The sequence below is a fragment of the Cuculus canorus genome, chromosome Z (assembly GCF_017976375.1).
Source record: "Cuculus canorus isolate bCucCan1 chromosome Z, bCucCan1.pri, whole genome shotgun sequence".
In the NCBI taxonomy this organism is placed as follows: domain Eukaryota; kingdom Metazoa; phylum Chordata; class Aves; order Cuculiformes; family Cuculidae; genus Cuculus; species Cuculus canorus.
The window spans coordinates 39,461,886-39,484,289 of record NC_071441.1 but is presented as its reverse complement, the minus strand read 5'-3'; the positions used below and the strand labels follow the sequence as shown (position 1 = coordinate 39,484,289).

Sequence of the window (22,404 nt, the reverse complement as noted above, 5' to 3'; positions counted from 1 at the left end):
AATAAATTTAAGAAACAAGACCAGCAGACACTATAAAAATCTAAACAGCTGCTAACAGATTTCTCCAATGAAGTGTAATACTTATATCAACATTCCTTATCTGATAAAAATTCTAACGTGCACAAAATCTTATTTTTTCCCCACTATCTTAATGTCTTTCCTGCAGAAGCATTTGGCTATTACCTTTCACCACCTGTAACTATGTAACACCCAAAGGTAAGGATTAGAAGATTTTTTCTTTATATTTTTTCTATATTTATTTTTTTTTATATAAGACTATATTTATATATAGTCTTACATGTATACTATATATATTATATTTTTATTATGTTTTTATATTTTTTCTATATAAGACTTTATCTTGCTGCCCAATTACTTTGAGGATTTTCATGAATATTCTCCTGTTTTCTTAAGCTCCTGAGTACCAGTTACCTTCCTCACAAAACAAAATTATAAATATTTCCACATGTAGTCTCAACAACATTAACCTTATTATGAATGTTATGCTATTTTTCATCTACACTCTTATATGCTAAGCAAAGTACATTGTGGTTTTGCAGTAGTAAGTCTCATATTAATGCCTTCAGAAAATCCAGAATAAAACGCCCTCCATGTCCCACTCCTACCAACAAAATCTGTATCAGGTCAGAAGCAGTTTCGTCCCTGCCCTCAGCATGGTCATATTTTACATGCAGTTTATTTTGGCATATAATAGTTTTTCTAGAGCTAGCTGGACCATGAAATATTTTAGTAGGAGAAGGAAGTTCAAACTATGCAGGTCTATTTGCATCTCTCTCTTCAAGATTTGTTGTATTTCATAACATCAAAACAACCCTACTTCCCCCCTCTGTTCCTTTTGTCACCTAGCATTACTATCAAACATAAAGCAGTAACAGTCTTTCATTCACTGGAGGTACCTTGATACCTATCATAAACAACGTGCTTTGAAAGTCCAAAATGGAAGAGCCATTAACTCCAAAGGATTACATTTATGCTTGTACATACTTTCAAGGAAGCTGATCAACTTGCGTGCAGATTAAGTATGGAAATCCTGTTCCAGAATCAGGCCCACAATAATTAGCTTTATAGTAAAGTTTTGTTTCATTGAAACAAGAAAGTCTCCAGAAATTATTGTACTAGTCTATTGAATGTTTCGGAAACACTAGAAAGTGGTACTCCTGTCTTTACTTTAAAGTTAACATCTAGTACCAACATTTAATCCAGACAATAGTTTTCCACTTCATTACCATAAATGCAACTAATGGCCTATTGTTTGCAGATCAGTTAAAACCTTAACCAAGTGGTGTAACCACTTGTCTCCCCACTACCACGGAAAAAAGGTCAAGAACTACAGTTACCTCTTATTCACTTCCTTCAAATACCTTTAGAACTGGAATTTGTGCATGCGTTCATGCAAAGGGGTATGTTTGAAAGTTGGCTGGTACACGACTCTTTACCCTTTTTTATCCCATCCTGATGCTCAAGTGTTTCTGACGTTTCTCCAGCAGATACTATGTGAGGATTGACTCATCTAAGACAGTCCTCAATTCAACAGGTGCTTTTTAGAGGCATGAGTCACAAGAACAAATTAAGACATCCAGCACATACTTTTTTTCCAAAGTACAGCCACTAGCTACCTGTGAACTGGGATTCTAACTTTCTCCAAAGCTTTTAGAACGCTGTATTTTAATTACCTAAATTAGCACTCCAATTTGAAGCTGCCTACAACACCAGCACTCAGTGTCTTTTGAGGACAGACTGAAGACACTTCCCTCTTTTCAAAGAATCACAGAATGGCTGATGTTGGAAAGGACCTCTGGAGGTCATCTTGTCCAACATCTCTGTTCCAGCAGAGTCACCTACATCAGGCTGCTGAGGATCGCATCCACAGTTTTTTTTAGGATCTCCAGGGACAGAGACTCCACACACCCCATGAGAAACTTGTTCCAGTGTTTTGAGCACCCTCACAACAGATATATACAAGGTCCAACACAGAGATTGTGCTTGTAGTAACTATTTAACAAATTAAGAAAATTGGCTAAAATCACCTTCAAAATAGTTCCCTTCTGAATTGACACACAACTCCATACAATACTGCCAACGTTCAAAGCAATTCTGCAGATCCTTTACTGAAAGGCTGTTTGGATTGACATAGTTTTTGCCTTCTCATCTTTTACTGACACTATAAGGGTTCCTTTGAGCACTGATTTGATCTTTGGGAAAAGGCAGTTATTAGCTAAAAACTGCTTCACAGACAAAGCGTTGTTCACTAAGGCATTGTCTTGATACTAACTGACTGTTAATACACTGACATTTTCCGATCAAGGGTAAGAAAAAGTCTATATCTGAACAGATGTCCACTCATACAAGTGAATGTGAATGAAGCAATCAAGTTGAGCCATGTCACAAGACATGTTCTATGACCATGTGTCTTACCCAACTCACTCTTGATTCCCGAGCTATACGATTAGTTTCGGGGGGGGGGGGGGGGGGGGGGGGGGGGGGGGAGGTGTCTGTCAGACTTTATTTATATAACCATTGTATAAATCAAATTTTTCCTGCAGTTTGTGCTCATTGGCTCTTACCCTGTCAACAGACAGCACTGGAAAGAGCCTGGCTCTATCTTCTTTACAACCTCCCTTCAGCTATTTGGACATGTTAACAAGACGCTCCCTAAGCCTTTTCTAGACTAATAGTTTCTGCTCTCCCAGCCTTTCCTCCTACAGGAGTCCCTTCACCATCTTAGGGGCCCCTCCCTGTTCTGTCTACAATACACCCATGCCTCTTGTATTAAAGAACCCAGAGCTGGACACACTACTCCACGTGGCCTCACCAGTGCTGAAGAGAGTGGAAGAAATGTCTCCCTCTACCTGCTAGTTACACTCCTGCTAATGAAGCCCAGAATACCATTAGCCTTCTTTGCAGCCAGGACACATTGCTGCCTAATGTTTAACTTGGTGTCCACTATGACCCCCACAGCCTTTACTGCAAAGCAGCTTTCCCAATGGTCTGTCCCCAGTATGTACTTGTGCCCCTCCCAAGGTGCAGGACTTCACACTTGATGAAATTCATTAAGATTCCCATCAGCCCATTCCTACAACCTGTCAAAGTCCCTCTGGATCAGCCACTCCTAGTTTGGTGTCATCTTGAAACTTGCTGAGAGTACACTCTGCCCCACTTCCAGATCATTAGGGCAGATGTTAAACAGAGGTGGTCCTTCAAATGGAGAGCTGAGACCTAAGACCAATTCAGTTACACTGCATATAACTCCCTGGTGACATTAAAGTCGCCAGTGTTCAACTCAGCAACAAATGTGACATATAGTCTAACTCTGTGTTTATTCTCTTCTTTAAAAGTTCAAAGGATCTGAATTACCACAATAAGCACAGCAGGCTTCCAATATATTCTGGTTATTGCTACTCTAACAAGTCACAACACACCAAAATTACTTTTGCTGAGGGGAAGAACAATTTTGAGAGAAACTTTACTTGACTTGAGAAACTGATTTTTTTCCTGGGGAAAAAAAAGTAAATATAGTAAATGTGTACTACCTTGTCACTTTACAGCTTGACTCGATCAGATCATTTTCAATATCCAGCAGACCAGAAGGAAGACTGTATTCCAAAGGTGAGGCCATTCTTTTTAAACGCAGTAAGCCAACACAGAACTTTGCTCCCATTTCCTCCAGTTCTCTGGTCCCTATCTGCAATCCCTAATTTAAAAATAAGATTTAAATATGCAAAATAGATACATACATAAGAACCCATACACACTGCAGAATTACTGTTTAAAATATACTTCATTGTTTCATTTAATATATCTTGCTTTCAAGACAGAACAAATGAACTTTAGAGTAAACATTTAGCAAGACTATCAGAGAAAACTTAGAGAAGAGCTACATGATTCTTCTAAAGTTGAACAGATGTTTCTGAACAGGTCCACATTTCTTTGGAGCCTCCTAGTCTACACTTCTAGTGCATCAACACTAACAGGACTTTACTCAGCGGCATTGGAGGAGAACCAAAACTCATGTCCAAGTTTATAAGTACTATTATTATTATTCTAAAAACCTGGGAAAGAAATTTTAGAAGTGAATTTCACATAAAAAGATTTCAAATACAAGCTTCTTCAACGTAAGTTCCATCACAATGAATAAAATGAGTGAATTCATACTGCAGTTGTGATCAAGTTCATCATGCTCATCACTACCTTCTAACACAAAAATAAGACTAAGGCAACAAAGCTACTCTTTGAAACAAACAGCTCTTCACATCTTGTAAATTAGACGCTATATGTTAATTCTGTAAGCATTTATTCACACATTTAGTAATTAAAATAGCAAACAAAAGTATCAAAAGCCATAGGGATTTCTAACTTAAATGATACACCAAAGCATATTCCCCTGCAGATTATTTAGGAGGTAGAATTACACAGTATTCTCCAAGCTTACATATGTGATAAAGCCCCCCATCAGATTATTCTACACTTATAATTTCTCTCAAAAGTGCAATATGTAGGGATAGGACCTTCAATTTCAGCTACTTTAAGAAAAGAGAATGACATTCCAGAATGACCCTCAATAACAATGCAACTGGCTAGTACTGACTGTACATACACTAGCAAATTCATTGTCACAACCCAATCCATTCTAATCTTTTGCAACTTCTGTATCTCAGGATGATTTAAAAGGATTTTAGTTTGGATCTCTTAAGCCTTTCAACTTAAAGAGTAGTTATAAGGAGCACTGACAAAACAAGCACGGATGCAGAAAAACTAGGAATTCATGGTGAACTAAGTCACCAGACAGGAAAATAGCTGAAGTAAAAGGAACAAAGTAGGAAGTTTTTTTACTAAAGGTTTAAACACACACACAAGCTTTGCATACGTTGCCACACTAACACTTCAAGGCTTAAAACAAAGTATGTTGCTCCAGAAATGTTATAGTCTGCATATTCTTCATGTACTTATGTTTTGAACATACACACACTTAAAAAATGAAAGGTTTGATTTTATTTTTCTTCCAAGTTCGTTTTTTACCTTGGTAGACTTCATAAATAAGGTGCATTTTCACAACAAGAAAGCTAAAGCTACATCTACTATTCTAATCAGTGCATCCTCCAGTCAAATGTTACACAGACCTCTTATCACAGAAGAAGAGTTGGATATTTGAATATTATTGTTAATAGTAATTCTACTTACCTCTTTTATAATGCTTTTGTGCTGTAGATTTCAAAGCACTTTATTAATAAAGGAAGAGTTTATCCTCACTTTACTGATGGAGAAATGGAGGCAGAGAGGGTTGAAGCGATTTGCTGGGAACAGAAATCAGTTCTCCTCACTCCCAGTGCAGTACCTTATCCACAGGGGCCAATTTTTTGTTTTTGTTTTGTATTTGTTTGTACATCAGTAAGATTTGAAGACCCCAATCATTGCTGGGGCTCCGCTATGCTAATCACAGGAAGACACAGTCCCTGCCCCAAAGAGATTAAAATAACATTAAGGACAAGAGGCAACAAGTATGTAGAAGAGGAAGGAGAGGGGTAACAGTAATCTCACTGTTACACAGATTACTAATGTGCACAACTGGATGGTTCAGAAACTTTTTCCAATCATTGTCTACATCTGCTGCTGAAGAAGTTGTTAATTAGCAGATTCCTTATAGACAGTGTAATAGAAGTGGCTCCAAGTCAAAAAAGAACAAGAGTACAATATGTAAGAAAGTGCAAAGACACTTGTTAGAAAGGTAAATAGCGTGTGCATATTCTGTAGGTGCTATTTTCAGCATAGCAGAAAGAGGATATAACTAAAGAGAGAACTAAATGGATCAGATTGGAGGTGGGTAACTGAAATGCCTGGATTACAAAGTTTGACCTTACTACACTAAAAGGTCTACGTACTTGCAGTAAAAGCCCCTACCAAAGTCTAGATTTGCTTCTGTCATCTCTTTAAATCATAATGGAGACTGTAATACCCCACAGCTTCCAAATACCAAATTTCTTAATCCATTTTCATTCTTCCACGAGCCAAATCTTTTAATTTTCATGAAATAACAGACTCAAAGTCTGTTTCAGGAAATAGTAACGAACAGTTATCCTAACTAAGGAAACTGAGGTGAAGTTCATTTTCCCCGAAGCCTTGATTACATTCCCCTTCTTGATCTTCTGATCACCTTCAATTGTTGTTGTGGTACCTTTAACTGTGGCCTATTAGAAGTTCCTTAGGTGTTGGTTTTAAGCATAAGCCACATGGATGTAGCTGCTTGCTTTTTTTTTTTTTTTTTAACATGCACTGGATTTCAGACCTTCTTCTTTCTATTTTATACAATTGTCTTTTTTCACAACAGTAGCATTTTATACGGCTGATTGAAATCTTCCTCACTTAAGTGCACTATGAACATACTGTCAAATGACTACTGTGTCTTGGTGAATGAACTTTGATACCTGAAAGCAAAGACGCAGAACAAAGGCACAACAGACTGCCACCTCAAGCTAGAAGAATCTTCCTGATACGTACTTAATAAATTGAAAACAGCCATACTAAGATCTGGAGAAGTCAGTTGGAATGTAAAACATCACCTTGTTTTCTGCTTTCTTATTCAGCAGAGGCTATAAAGATGTGATCATCTCTGATAACTCAAAATCCAGAGACTGAAGACTCTATTTCTTCCACAGGAACAGAATTGTTGAGTAATCCTCTTTGTGCTTTGAACAAAATTCAGTGACAATGCCCAACCAGAACGGAAAAGTGCTTCAGACCTTCACACAATACACGGTCCCTCAGATCTGAACTGTCATGTCCTTTTTTGGGGGTGGGAAACGGGAAAAGAGGCAATTTCTACAGTTTAACTCATCTGTGTTTTGAAATATGTTATGAAATATGTTGTGCAATTTATACCACCGGTTTATTCACAGAACTGCTAGTGCCACTCCTTCCAGAAGAAAAAAAAAAAAAAAAGACTGAGCCTTCTCATCTCTTTGACCTTCCCATTAGAAAAACATCATTACTCTTCTTACTGCTTTTTGTTACCTTCGCCTTTTAGATACATTTTCTTAAGTCTGAGCATTATCATAGTGAAGAAAAAAATTCAGAACGCTGCATGTTCAGAGAATGGCTAAAACCACACAAGCTCTTTTATTCCAAATAAAATGAATGACAGAATAGCAATACGATGTCTTCAGTTAGTTTATATTACAGAAGAATCCTATTCCCTTTAGGCTAAACTATATTTTCTACAGAATTCAGCCATTTTTTTTCCTTGCTTATTGAAAAAGGGCTTTGCAGGTTAAGTATCTGGAAATTCTGTTCACAAAGCATCTTCACCCTTCTTAAGAACGTTTTGTATCAACATAGCTAAAGCCATGAAAGTTCATGTTTGTAAGAATACTCCGGAAGTACCAAAATAAGCCAGTTGGATATCATTTTTTAAGATCCATAATGATGCCATCTGAGGAATAACAAAATATTCTGACAATAGCAGGAATGCTTCTGTTGTTAACTCACAAAATTAACTGGCTTACTTATTTGCAGACATAGTGAAATCCCACCAAAACATACACATCTTCCTTCTGTCTAGGGAGATAAGCATGAGTGTTGGAATGCACAGTAACACATTAAAGATACACTGTTCTAGATTCTTCTTTGTTCCTGCCCACCCCAACTCTGATTCCAGTCTTCTGATCCTTTTTTTTGTCAAGCACCCTGAAGCTTGTAGTCATTTTCTCAACTAGCATTCCTTAAACTCTATTTTCTAGCAGAGGAAACTATCTTCTTCCATGAGTGCTCATTTTAAAAACTTGCTCGAAGTTGCGGCTAATTTTAACCAAGAGACAAAACTTGAAGGTCAGATGCTAGGCTGGTAGTTTTCCATTTTCTCCTTACAAATATTTTCTTTGAACTAAGTTCAATTAGTGAGAAATTATGAACAGTCAACTTTTGTTTTCAAACATCCAGTCCTGTTAACACTTTTGAAAGAGATGAGCCGAAAACAAGTTTTAAGTTAAAAAAGTCGAACACCTATTATAAGTTCAGAGATATGCAATTTGTAATTCTAGTAACCCGATACAAACATGTTTTGATTTATAAGCCTGTTTCTGCAGCTACATAGGAAAATTCTGTAAGGGATAACACTAAATATATGCCGAAGAACTATGAACTACCAGGGTTAAGTCTGAAATTGCCATGTGCAAAGGAAGTTTTTATTCTAATATTGGCAATTATTACTATCCTATTTATAATGGAAAGAACAGTTCTGATTTTTTTAACTACATGCATACATACATGTTACAAGCAATAATTAATATTAATCTTGTTAAAACAGCCAATGAGCATAACATACCAGGGAGGAGGAGAGGTTTAAGTGACAGATGAAGACTATTATGCAACCTGTATTGTAAATTATACAATTTCACTCTAAGTGTACAAGGAAGTCTTAGAACTCTGAGTTTTAGAAGTTTAAAGCAAGCAAGCAAGCAGCATTATAGAACAAGGTATCAATGCAAATGCAGAAAATTGTAAAGTATGAACAGTAACTAATTTATTTTCTTACCTTATATTTGCCCTGGTCACATCCACATAAAGTGCTCTCCATAGTATAGCTCCTCTGTACTCCTATTTCTCTCCAGACGACAACTCGAGCTGTTGATTCCTTGGACTTTTCCACTACAAAGCTGCAGCTGCCCATGCAGAATGCTGGGGCAGTTTGACTCAGAATTTTAGGGAGTACCTGCAGGACAGCAATTTGAGAAATACAGCAGTTCTTTTATTTCACTTAGGGAAGCTGCAGGGAGAAGAATATTCAATCACAAACTTTTATCAGAAAATGTTGCTGGAATATGAATTAAAAGAACAAGAATGAAAATATTTCTGTCCCAAGTTCTCAAAACCTGTGGTGCTCAACTGACAACAGGTTTGATATTTCCTGCTTATTAAAATCCTCTTTTTCAGATTCAATCACTAAGAGTTTAATGTTGGCCATGTGGGCAAAAATCAAGATACAAAATAGTTCTTCAGGTCATCACCACCTTATCCTAATTCACTGAGATAACTTTGCTCAAATTATGTACTACATACACCATACAATTAATGAATTTAGTTCAGTTTAAGACTGTTCCTATAACATAATTTGCAGACCTAACACATGCAGTATTTTATCACCACAGAAAATTAATCCATGTTTCAAAAAGCACTAGGTGCATACTGAACTTCAATAATGTGAAACGAAGTTCAATACAACTGTTTACACGACAGCTTTGGAAAAAAAAATCAGTTATGCAAATGTATATACTTGAGAAATGTTAAACATTCGTTCTAGCTTATTTTATCACCACAGTATTTTATCACCACAGAAAATTAATCCATGTTTCAAAAAGCACAAGGTGCATACTGAACTTCAATCATGCGAAACGAAGTTCAATACAACTGTTTACACGACAGCTTTGGGAAAAAAAAAATCAGTTATGTAAATGTATATACTTGAGAAATGTTAAACATTCATTCTAGCTTATATTTTATCAATTAAGGCAAAACATAAGACCACATTAAATTTGCTGTTTCAGTAGCACTTATACCATTACTATTATAATCTCGCCCAACCATTTTAGACCACCTTTTTGGAGCCAAAAGGCTTTTTCCCTCAAGTCTTATTGTCTATTGTCTTTCGTGTGCTACGGTAGTACAGGCTGAAATGACAAACCCTCATACAAACATGTTAAGCAGCAGACATGCATATTAACAGGCTCAGCATATAGGAAACTACCAAGAAAATCAAGCAGCAACAGAACTTTATGTAAGTGTGGGAGATTAGAGAAAAAATTCTCAAAGCATCTGTACTCATTTACATCTACAGATGCATAATAAGCATTTAATGTGCATTCAGAAGCTTTTCAAATGTAACTCTCCATGTCCTCAAAAAAGCATGGGTTTCAGACGCATTTGGTTGCCTGGTTTTCAACTGACACCAGGTGGCAGTGGAGTTACACAGAAGCAGCAGGTAACAGGCAATAAGTTTTGAAAGCTTATACAAAGCAATAATTGTTGTTTTTGCTATTATGGATGTGTATTGGGGCTACATGCCTTAACTACATATCTTAAGGGAAATTTTGCTTATTTCCATACAAAAAAATTAGTATTTCTCAGAGCAATTCAGTATTTTTATTTCTTTTTTCAGTATAATATTTAGTATTTTTTTTGCTAGAATGTTGTTTTCCATACTTAAATGTCTCTTTTTTCATTCAGTAATTATAAGTGTGCAGAAGCATATTTTCCATATCTTTATTATAACAACGTTCAATACAAAAAAACACATACTGATACAAAGAAACAAAAAAAATTAGGCACGCGCATTAAATCCTTGGCAGCATTAATGTACAATGTTTAATGCACTCAAATACTTCAAAGCACACTCATTAACTAAAAAGAGATCATTCTAAATGAGTCTGCTTATACTATAATGCTATACTGTGTGCACAGAATATTGGGAAGTTATTTGAAAAGCCTATTCGAAATTCATGCCAAGTGAAAGAGGTACAAATGCCAAACTTACCCTGTAACCAGGGTCTTCCACCAGGTCACAAGAGGCAGCATTAACATTTGTGTGCCACATTGTCTCTTTAATGCTGCAGCCATACATAAACACGTTCTTTTTACGAGAGTGACCATGATAATCACAGTAGACCTACAATAAATGATTTGGCAAAGTGAAGCCAAGGCATATGGAATTAACATTTCATAGAAGTAACAGAAGGACAAAAAAATTTTATTTGAACTGTTGATAGTTCCAAATAATTACAAAACAACTGCTTATATAATTACATTGTGCATTAAGACAAAAATGTAGAATTGATCTAATGAAAAAACCTTTAGATTTGGATCTAAAGGTTTGAAGAATATCAGTTCTTCAAGTCAAATTTAAGCGTGACACAGTTTACAACACCATATTAAAATGTTTACCAACTAACTACATAGATAAGGTTAAAAAGGTTCAGAATTGCTTACACACACATACTCACCAAAGGTAAACGTTTTATAGCAGCCAGATATTGCAGTAACCCTTTAGCATGGTAAATAGTGGGATGTAGATCTGGATTTGGATTTTGCCACTGTCTGTTTAAATCTTCTCCACTTAAAGAGCAACGGTGGCTATTGGGGGGGGTGGAAAAACGCATGATGTAGTCTGTATTATCATACTTTTAAATAAGCCTCCCCCCCCTCAACCTTTCCTTGTCATCAGTGCTTCTTTGGAAGGGGTCTAGTAAGAAACAAACTTGTTTTCTAACATGACAAATAGAAGAAGTGTTTGGTTTTTTTTTTTTTAAGTTATGGTTACAGAAAACCTAAAACCAAATTAGAAGTAGCTGCTTTTATGAAGTCAATTGTAATCTTGTTTATTTGGTGTTGAAACTGAAAGCTTGCAATTCTATTCAAATGCTAGCTCAAAATCAGTAATTTTGAATATATGGTGACTTTACAGTTTTGGCATTTTGACCTCTGCAATATAAAGACTAAAGTCAACCAGAAACGTGAAGTCGTTAGGAGGCAAATAGCTGTGAGGAAAAGAAGAAAGAAAGAAAAAACAACCAACCAAAAAAAAAAAAATAGTGAACAAATAAAGATCATCTCTGTATTTAGTGAATTATCAGCAAAAACTTATAAATATGCTAAAATTTATGTTCATGCAGTCATCTTCCGTACATTTGTCTCCAGGTTGTGTCTACTGGAATAGATCTCTTATTTTTCCATGTATTAAATTTTCACTTATATTCTGAATGATTTAATTCCAGCTATTCTGTTATATACATACTTTTATTCTGGTAAAACTTTACTTTGGTTCCACTCAAATCCATAACCGGTTTGATTTTGTTCACTAAAACTTTTCAAAAACTACCCCTAATCAGGTTAAGAAGGAACTGTAAATTCACTATACCAAAATTTCTATTTCATATGAATTCCGTGTAACCAAATAAAAATAAACAGGTAAATGCTTACTCATAGCAAAAGGTTCTGAAATACCCCTTAAATCTAAGAGGAGTCGTATCGAGTGAAAGAATTACCATTAATAACTAATTAAATCAGGACACTCTCACACATCTACTAACTCTCCCACTTTTAATAAAATTTCACTATAGCCATTTCCATAACGTTCTTCTAAAAATGTTAATAAAAAAGGAGAAAAAATGCATAAAAACCTCTCTCAGATACAAGAACTGTTCTTTTTCATGAAAACAATGAGCTTGTTTATCTTTTCCTATAAGACGCCATCTATTTCTATCAGACTGCGCACCTATCCAATACTGTAGCTCATAGAGACAACTAAAACACTATGTTAAATCACATAGGAAACGTGCATTATCATTCACAAACTGAGAATACTTTTTATAAAGTGAAATTCACGGAACAACGCATCTGCCCTTAAAAAGCAACAAAACTCAGAAGTCCAAGCAATTTTGTGAATGTCTTTCTTTTCATATTAAGTAGTTGTATTTGTATGTTTCTGGTATTAGTTTGTTTTTTCGTATTTAAAAAAAAAAAAAAGATGCAAAAAGAGTAAATGTATGCCTACTTTCCATTGATGACACCATCTGGATTGAGCATTGGAATAATTTTGAAAATATACGATTCTCGTAAACATTGGGCACTTGGATTATTGCTCATAAGGTATTCCAGCGTTCCCTTCATGACCCAGCTTGCATTAGTCTCCCCAGGATGTACACGAGCAGATAGGAAAATGTAAGGACGATTCCCTGAAAGAAGTATGCACAGAAGTTGCAAAACATGATTCAAGCTAATTAAACAGTTCATTAACTAAAAAAAGAGATAATAGTCAGCTTCATTTATTACAATGCAAAATACAGTATTTGGGAGCTAAGTATTGGAGGTTATCAGTGTTATTGATAGAGCTTGCCAGAATACTGTTTTAAGGAGTACTAATCACAGAACTCTTACAGTAGAGCCTTAAATTCAGTAAGACAACTGCACCGTAACTAGTTTGAACTGACCATTATGATAGGATAACTTAGATGGCTTTTTTTTCCAATAATCAGGAAAAATACTGGTGTTGAAGAAGAAACTGGGAATGCTGTCACTACAGTTGACTGCAAATTGCAGTAGCTTAGATACCAGCTTTATGAAAGATTTTTTACAAGCAAATAGCCTGAGCATTTGAAGAAAGAAGTTACTCAGAAGTAAGGTATTCTTTTCCAGGAAGAGTTATCTACAAAATGTAACACAAAAATATCTAGAAACAGATTAAAAACATATGAATACATATACATTCCTATATATACCAATGTAAACATCCTTACTAGACTACCACAAATTAATATTAAATACAAAGCAAATCACAAATATTGACAACTTCTAGTTTCATGAAATTAACTAAATTATTTTACACATTGCTATTTTTCAATGCATAGCTATTTTTTTTTCCTAAAGATCTAGTTGTACATTATTTTTAGCAGTCTAGAAAGAAAAGTCATACTTACTGAATTGAGAGATATGTTCATAGTAGCTGGATTCTGGCATGGCTGTAATAGTGACTAAAGGACAACTGTTGCCAGCCAGTGTCTCACAGAGAATGTCTTGTCTAAAATATATCTGTTGAGGGTTGTGCATAGATTCCAGCTTCTGAAGATGCATCTACATCAAAAAAACAATAAAACAATACTTCAGATCTTTTTCAGTCACATATCACACCACATTCCACGAGTACTATTTCTTTGATCTCTTTTTGCTGTTCTAAACAATGTTCAAGTTTCCATCATAATTCTGAACACGAAATATTGTTCTCTACATCTCTGACTGAATACTTCTCTTTATACACTGTTTTTCACAAAGGGATGTATGAGGAGGCTATGGGTCAGGATTAAAGGGAAGGATGGAACAGGTGACTTTATAGTGGGGGTCTGACAGACCAGGAAGAGAGAGTGGATGAGGCCCTCTACAGACAGACAGACACAGTCTCACGTTTGCAAGACCTGGTCCTCATGAGGGGCTTCAATCACCCCGATATCTGTTGGAGGGACAACACAGCAGGGAACAACAATCAGGAGGTTCCTGGAATGCATAGATGACAGCCTCCTTCTCTAAACGATAGAGCAGCCAATGAGAAGCTATGCTGAACCTTGTTCTCATCAACAAGGAAGGGCTGGTGCGGAAGTGAAGCTCAAGGGAAGCCTTGGCTCCAGTGACCATTAAGTTCAAGATCCTTGGGGCAGTGAGGAAGGCACATGGCAAGCTCACTACCCTGGACTTGAGGAAAGCAGACTTTGGCCTCTTCAGGGATCTGCTTGGTACAGTACCATGGGTTAAAGGCCTGGAGGGAAAAGAGGTCCAAGAAGGCTGGTTAATATTCAAAGATCACTTTCTCCAAGCTCAAGAGTGACAGATCCCAAGAAAGAGGAAGTCAAACAAAAACAGCCAGGGGGCCTCCACTGATGAACAAGGAACTCCTGGACAAACTTAAACACAAAAAAGGAAGCCTACAGAGGGTGGAAGCAAGGACAAGTAGCCTGGGGGGAATACAGAGAAATTGTCCAAGCAGCCAGGGATAAGGTTAGGAAAGCTAAAGTGCTGATAGAATTAGATCTGGCCAAGTGTGTCAAGGACAAGAAACACTTCCACAGGTATGTCAGTGATAAAAGGAAGACTAAGGAGAACATGAGGCCCTCTCTGGAAGGAAAAGGATAGCTGGTTACCAAGGATATGAACCAAGCTAAGGTACTTGACTTTCTTGCCTTCATCTCAGCAAGCGCTCGAACCACACCACCCAAGTTGGAGAAGTGAAAGGCAGGGACTGAGATATTAAAGAACCATCCACTATAGGAGAAGATCAGGTGTGAAACCATCTAAGGAACCTGAAGATGCACCACTCTATGGGACTTGATGAGATGCATACGTGGGTCCTGAGGGAACTGGTTGATGTAGTTGAGAAGCCACTACCCATTATATCTGAAAAGTAATGGCAGTCTGCTTAAGTTTCCACTGCATCAAAAAGGGGAAATAACTCCTACTTTTTAAAAAGGAAAAAAGAAAGACCAGGGAAACTGCAGGCCAGTCGGTCTCATCTCCGTGCCCAGCAAGATCATAGAGCAGATCCTCCTGGAAACTCTGGTGAGGCACATCGAAAATAATTCAACTCTGGGTTCCAGAGTCCCCAGCATAGTAAAGACGTGGATCTATTAGAACAAGTCCAGAGGAGGGCCACAAAGATGATCAGAGGATTGAAGCACGTCCCATGAGGACAGGTTGAGAGAGTTAGGCTCATTTGGCCTATGGAAGACTCCAGTGAGACCTTAGAGCAGTCTATTAGTACTTAAAGGGAACCTACAGGAAAGCTGTGGAGAGGCTTTTTATCAGGGAGTGTAGTTTTAGAATGAGAGGGAACAGTTTTAAGCCGAAAGAGGGGAGATTTACATTAGATATTAAGAAGAAATTTTTTACTACAAGGGTGGTGAGGCACTTGAACAGGCTGTCCAGATTAGTCTTGGAAGCCCCATCACTGGAGGTGTTCAAGGCCAGGTCAGATGTGACTGAAGAACCTATCAAGTGGGAGGTGTACCTACCCCTGGCAGGGGGGGATGGAACTGGGTAATCTTTAAGGTCCCTTCCAACCCAAACCACTTTATGATTTTATGGTAATCTACTAGCGAAGGACAGACTCCCAGGGTCCCTTGGCTGGCCTCTAACAGCTGGGCAGGAGGAACCTCTAGGCTTCAGAGCTATTGGAGGCAGCAGCTGCTTATAACATCCCTTGACAGATACTTCTTTCAAGAGCAAATATGGCTTAGTGAAAAGCTTCATTCAATACTGTTACATGCTGGCCACTGAACCCCCAAGTTAGCTTTTACTGCTATGAGATAAATCAACAGAAATTCTAGCCAAGAGTTTTGCTCAGTACAAAAAGCTTGAGAACAGTTCTTCATCCAACTTATCACCCTAAAAAGGTCTCTAATTATCTTAAATACAGTTAACTTTAACAGGTCAGTTAAGACGTATATGTACAACAGCAGGATATGAGCCTTTCAACTCAAACAAATACTTCATCCATTTAGCACCGTTTCCAGTCAATTACTAATTATGATTCCCAGAAAACCCATTTAGCCTGCAAGTATCGATCTTATCATTCTCGGGAACAGTCCCTAGAAAACTCTACATTCTTCACCAGTCTAAACACTAACATTTTATGAAAACTGCCCACTTTATGGAGCATTTTGAACTTCATAAAAGAAAAAAAAATCACTCACAAATGCTCATGTCTCACATTGTTCAAAAGTGTAAGTATTTAACTATGTAACAGATCACAATCTTCTCACCTTTAAAGTTGAGTATGTATATGGATAATGGTAAGCAAAGTAACAGACATCATCTTTGTGTTGGAAAGTCACTGTGAAAGTAATTGTGTAATAAGATTTTCCTTTCTGACCTCCAGCAGCAATTGAACTTCTTGAAAAGTGATTCCTAAGAAGAAAATTAAAGTTATAAATGCATTAGAATAATTTTTTTAATGTCATTGATGTCATTCCTGAATACACATTGTAAAAGCCAGAAATGTTTAACAATTGCATTTCTCTTCTATGTACATCCAGGTTAAATACACTGGTTTCCAGCAACTGTAAAGATACTTTATCATAGCAGTGACAGACATTCATTCGTATTGGGAAAAGGTGAGTAAACAAAAATAAACAGCAAAAAACCCCACAGCAAACTTAACAAATAAAAAAATGTAAACAACTGTCAATCAAGAAGGGCAACGCATAGATATGGTGTGGTATCTCATCCTGTGCTTCAGGATTACTCTACAATGATTGTACTATAGAATACAGGGAACTGATTACAAGCACTGTAAGATCAGTATTACTGGAAGTCACTCTTAAGATCTCAAGTAAGCATGTATATATTCATTCCCTTAACTTCTCTGGAACAGCATGCAATTTCTGTCAAAAGCATAAAATATGAACAGCTTAAATATTAGCAGTGTACTAATAAAATAAGACTGTACATTCCTATCACTTCTGTTACTCTTCATAGTAACTCAGGAAGAAACTGCTCACAACAGAGCTACTGAAATAAAATCACCAAACTTGGAAGTAAATATTTATCTTCAAAAACTGTACCTCTAACTAATCTAGTGTAAGATGTGCTGTATGTTTGATTGGTGTACTTACTTATAGTAACAAATATCTGTCCCAACACGAGTCCAATACGGTCGAGAATTTAATGCTTCTTGAACAGAATACATGAGAGGCTGCATACCTTAAAGAAAAGGTTCATCTCATTTTAATGCTTAACATCAAACATCAAGATCTTACTAATGATCCACATCAACATTTAACATCCAAGTGTGTGAACTACCTTTACTCTCTCACTCGCTATTATGTATTGTATTTTCATGAATGCCTGGGTATGTATACTCTTTCAACCAGGTGACCAAAGACTCTTTCCCTCACATCTGAATATTCAGAAACTAACAAATTAAAAAAAGAATCAGACCTAGAGAACACCAAAATGAAATGTTTAAATGAAAGCTATGCCTAGTATGAAAAGTAACCTACACAAAATCTTGGGTCCCACTCCATCCAACTCATCACTACAAAGAGGCCTCAAAGAGAACACAAAGAAATTGATACTATGATTCATTCCCCTACATAACTGGAAAAGAACTGACACTTAAGATCAATTTTTTAATTGCTTATTTGAGTGATATCCCTCTTCCTGTCCCCTTTGCCTCAGAAAAATGGAAGAAAGGCATATTCAGTAAGCCAGTACTTTTGGATGAGGTACAAGCAGCAAATGCTACTCACTGGAGACTGCAAGTGTCACCTATTTCAAAGAAGGCTTACTTTTCCTTCTCAAATAACGTGCCTCTATTCCCTTTAGTAAGACAAAACTGTTAGAAAACATCTCTACTTACTCTCACATCTGAAACAGACCTCTATTCAGAAAATGATTAATGATGACAGCTGTCATTCTTGAACCTGTGTGGATCAATAGGCTTTGGTGTTGTCACACCCACAACGGTCTTATGACAAACATGACCTGCAGCTACCAGTAGACTACTTCTGCTTTAGCCTCACATGATTTCAACAAGTGTTTTTCAATAAAACTTGATTTTAAAAACTGACAGCCAGTGTTTTAAGACACTTTCTCTTTAACTGAAACTTGTCAAAGCATTTTCTAGCAGCAATATTAAAAAAACATCTGATCTGATCTGATAACATACTACTGATCCCTGTGAAAACTGAAGGGCACAGCTGAGCTGTCTAGTACAGTTATTTTTCTATGTATTTCTTCTCAGGATACGGAAAATGCATCTTACCGTAGTTAAACTGACTATTTGACTTTTCACAGTTGATGATGTTAAACCGGTAACCAACACCAGTTTTCATTCCACTGACTTCAAAGTAAAACCATTGATGATAATGATTGCTATTTATATCCGAGTTCAGAATTAGATCATACTCGTTTCTAAAGATTAACAAAAAATAAATCAGTATTTTAATAAGAAGCAGAAATAAAAGGCCTTATTTGTGAAAAGAAGAATTTAAATATCTTACTTTCTGATCTGAATAACTTTGCGCAAGTTTCCAGATTCAAATTTGGAATTAAACTTCAAAACATCTGCCTCCTCTGGTACCGAAAAACTGAGTAGAAAAAGGGATCAAAATTAATACAACAAACCTAACTAAACCAAACCCAGGTTTATTTTAGCCCTCACTTGGCAATTCGGAAGTTATTTTGAAACTTCCTCCAACTGCAGCCTGGAGAGCAGAAAGAGTGTTACATAAGATGAAGCTTTTATTGAAGCCTGTCATAATAGTACTGCTTTAAATACTACAAGTCATATCCCAGAAAAAGCAGAATAGGCTTACAGTATTTGCTGAATATTGTTTTCAGAAGGGTAAAAGCTTACCTCGTATTATCAAGGTCATACACAACTCGGTCTATAATGTCATTCTGATGAATCAGTCTCTCAATATCTTGAGAGATTTTTGTCCTAAAATAAAAAGCAAAGTTCTCATTTAAATTGTTGCATAACGCTTCCAATTACAAGAGAAATTACCTCATACAATGAAAACTAACAATGCTGACATGAAGACAGTGGGATAGATTTTCAGAGAGACATGGGCCTCACTACCACTCATGTGCACAAACTGTAAGTGTACTTAAGTTTAAAAGCCTGCTCTCACAGCTGACTGAGTTCAATATTTGGATGTGAAAGAATTGAGTTCTCATGCACACGATCTTTTTTTTATCTTATGGAAAAAAATGCACCATTTCATACTTTATAGTAGAAGCAGGAATTACTCTAACATTCCTTATGTTAATGCTTTAATCCAGGACAGTACTTGATAACATTAGTAATTTACATGAGTCCTACCATAATTCAAATTAATGAGTTTTAGAGAGTAGGTCGTGCAGTGAGTGTGTTAGTGCACTAGCTTTTCACCTCTGGAGATCTAGGTTCAGTTATCGACTAGGTAACAAATAAGAATGAATTTGGTGATGTCAGCCAAATGTCAGGTACATGTTTATCCAGATCATAAAATCATTGCACAACTGGCAGTATCTAGGTCCTGGTTTGGAAAAGAAAGAATGTGTTGCAGTTCAAGAATGAAATATAGTGGCAGAGCTGTGTGGGAAAGCTTGCACAGCACCTACAATAAGAAGAAAAGGAGGCCGATTAACAATGAAGAACACAGGAATAGAGCGGTAAATCACGTTCAGGACGGACATTCTCCATTTAATTAAAATAAATATTGTTAACAAATGAGAAAGAGAAGGTAAGTGCACAACCCTAGCACCTCTTGTTAAATTAAAACAAACTAGAAAAAAAAAAAAATCGCCAGTCTAATGTACTGACAAAATTGTAAAAAGGCTGACTCACCACAATCTGATAAAGTTCAGCTCAGGGCAGAACTACATGTTTTTGATCTCACACTCTACCTCACAAAAATCCTTTGATCTGAGTATGCTTCAGCTCTAAAGGGTCATAATACCTTATATCACCATAGAAGTTTTGCCAGCACAAAATCCATTAATGAATACCAGGCATTCAAATACCATAGAAATAACCAATGTAGACGAAAGGAAAGAAGAAACGGTATTTGAGATGCATGCGAAAAGGAGAACTTGTAGTGAACATTTCAGGTTAAAAAAAAAAAAAAAACAAGATTAAAGAGAAGCTATTTTAGGATAATTAAAGAAAAAATTGTAAAAACAACGCCGTTGATGTGGAGCTGTGGTTTTTAAGTCAGGCCTTTGTGGATCCTCATCTACCTGACAGTCACTTATAAGTGCCAGATGATTAAAAAATGCAGAAGTGATTAGAAAATACTGAAGTGTACAGCAAAAAAACAACTTAAAGTTTTAAGGAATTGAACAAAGTAGGAATTTAACCCCAAATGTATAGGGTATTTAATCACATAATCATTTTCTCCCCTAGACGGCAGCATAGCATAAAACACTTCTCAATGACATTTTTCCAAACAACGATTTGGTGAAAAGTCACACGTTACTAAGTATAAACAGAAAAACATATATATATACTCAGAAGTACAAATTCAAGAACAATGCACCTCCTAGCATATTGCAAGATTTAAAGAACCCTTCCAAACCCCCATATCACATTTGTCTAATAAAAGTAAAAAGAAAACTCACTAACTCCCCATTTCAGCTCCGACAAGGCTTTCTTTTATTACAAGGATGTATTAAGGCAACCATTTGATTTCTAAATAAGACTTAGCTGGCAAGTACTAACTAACCGCTTACATTACAGAGAACATAAATCCCACCGAATGCCGAAGAGTCTGGACATGGCTGTGTAGAAGACTTAAAAGCTTCTCCTAGTCCCCTACTTGAAATAGTTTTCATCACCTTCCTATAACTATAAAGCCTAATAAAGATTAAGCCTTTTTAAACAGGTTCCCTTCTCAGGAATTTGTTATATTGCAGTAACATGACAGTCATCTATAGAAAACTCAATTCTTAGAACAGTGTGCTTCAAAAGGTGATGAAGGATTTTTTATTCCAATTTAACAACACTACTTGATATTTCATTCTTTTTTCATGAAAGACCCAAAAAAGTTACTTTTGACACAACAAATACAACAAGAATAAAACACTTTGAAACAAATTAAAATAAAACATACTCTAGAATTACCTTCACAGCTAACAAATCATCTTTATATTATCTTATAACCACCCACATAGGTTTGTTGGTTTAAAGTCAGAATTAATCAAGAAATCTAAGAAGAACGAGCACTGGAATGACAAATTTTATCTGACCTCAGTTTTACTGAGGAAAATTCAGAATTTAATACTACAAAACATACATGAGGATTTGCAAGATTTCCTTAAAATGCAGTTGTTGGGTGACTTCTGATTCAAGATTATCTCCCTTCTATATAAGCTAAATCTATCTAAAAAATAAGCTCGTAGGGAAGATTATTTTTTAACACTGAAGACCACTTTACAGTAATGGTATATTCATTTCATTTTTAGTATTTCAATACTTCGTCATTTAACTAGAAAGATTCCTTTTTTTACAACACAAGTGAAACAGCTAGAGGGTTTTTAATAGTACAACCTAAAGACAATCTCTTAATATCTTAATAATTAAACGTAAATATGAAAAATCTTGTTGAAGTTAGAAAGCTCAAAGCATTCAATATAATAATGGAGCAACTGGCAATGTCTCATACATACTGTTATGTGTTCTGCTAACTTAGTTACTTTTATTTGTAATACCTTACTACACCTATGAGCCAGCTCTTCTTACAACCTCTGGAAACTATTCTTAGTTGTCCCATCATCCTTCATCATTTTCTAATATCACTCAGTGAAGAAATAAATGGGTGCTGATGCGCTGTTTTTTGTTGGTTTATTTGTGTTTATTGCATGTCACTCTGCAGGACCTAACACGAACTGCATCCTCAGCATTCATATGCTGCCATACTGCAAATGCTAAAACCAAACATTCAAGTGTATTAATTTTTCCCATTACATTTTCCGTAAAGATAGCTTTGTTAGCACAAAGAGAAAAGAGCTAAAGTACCTTTGAACTACTAACTGTGCTCTTTGCTAAGAACTGAACAGAGAATTCATCAGATGGCTAGGGTTGTTAGTTTGTTGGGGTTGTGTATAATTTTTGTTTTTTTCACAGACTACAAGATTTGCATAAAAGATAGCGGGAAGGCAGAAAGGGAGACGATACCCAAAACTTGATATTTATAAACTGAAGTACAGAATTAGAATTAGCAATAACAGAATCAGATTGTGTTCTTTTTTTATGGCTCTGCAACGACAAATGCCTACTCACCTACCTTCAAACTGCTTTGCACTGAAAATATTTTTAGATGTCAAATTAAAGATTGTATATTAAAGATTGTGCCTGTTAACCTCATTCTAAAG

The 22,404-nt window shown here is 36.2% G+C and overlaps 1 protein-coding gene across 7 annotated transcripts in view; it reads right to left on the bottom strand.

Moving 5' to 3' along the window:
- AGTPBP1 (ATP/GTP binding carboxypeptidase 1) overlaps positions 1 to 22,404 on the bottom strand; it is a 62,387-nt gene that overhangs the window by 11,481 nt on the left and 28,502 nt on the right. For 3 of the 7 annotated variants that reach the window (XM_054054183.1, XM_054054185.1, XM_054054184.1), the window contains 11 exons: positions 18,905 to 18,988; positions 18,549 to 18,635; positions 18,311 to 18,459; positions 17,160 to 17,247; positions 16,308 to 16,452; positions 13,479 to 13,632; positions 12,557 to 12,737; positions 11,007 to 11,136; positions 10,541 to 10,672; positions 8,546 to 8,722; positions 3,552 to 3,712 (listed from right to left, as the gene is read on the bottom strand). In XM_054054183.1, the coding sequence (XP_053910158.1) occupies positions 3,552 to 3,712; positions 8,546 to 8,722; positions 10,541 to 10,672; positions 11,007 to 11,136; positions 12,557 to 12,737; positions 13,479 to 13,632; positions 16,308 to 16,452; positions 17,160 to 17,247; positions 18,311 to 18,459; positions 18,549 to 18,635; positions 18,905 to 18,988 (1,488 nt within the window). Of the gene's footprint in view, positions 1 to 3,551; positions 3,713 to 5,199; positions 5,472 to 8,545; positions 8,723 to 10,540; positions 10,673 to 11,006; positions 11,137 to 12,556; positions 12,738 to 13,478; positions 13,633 to 16,307; positions 16,453 to 17,159; positions 17,248 to 18,310; positions 18,460 to 18,548; positions 18,636 to 18,904; positions 18,989 to 22,404 lie in introns of those variants that run through there. The other 4 variants (XR_008447742.1, XR_008447743.1, XM_054054186.1 and 1 more) reach the window with 4 other exon arrangements.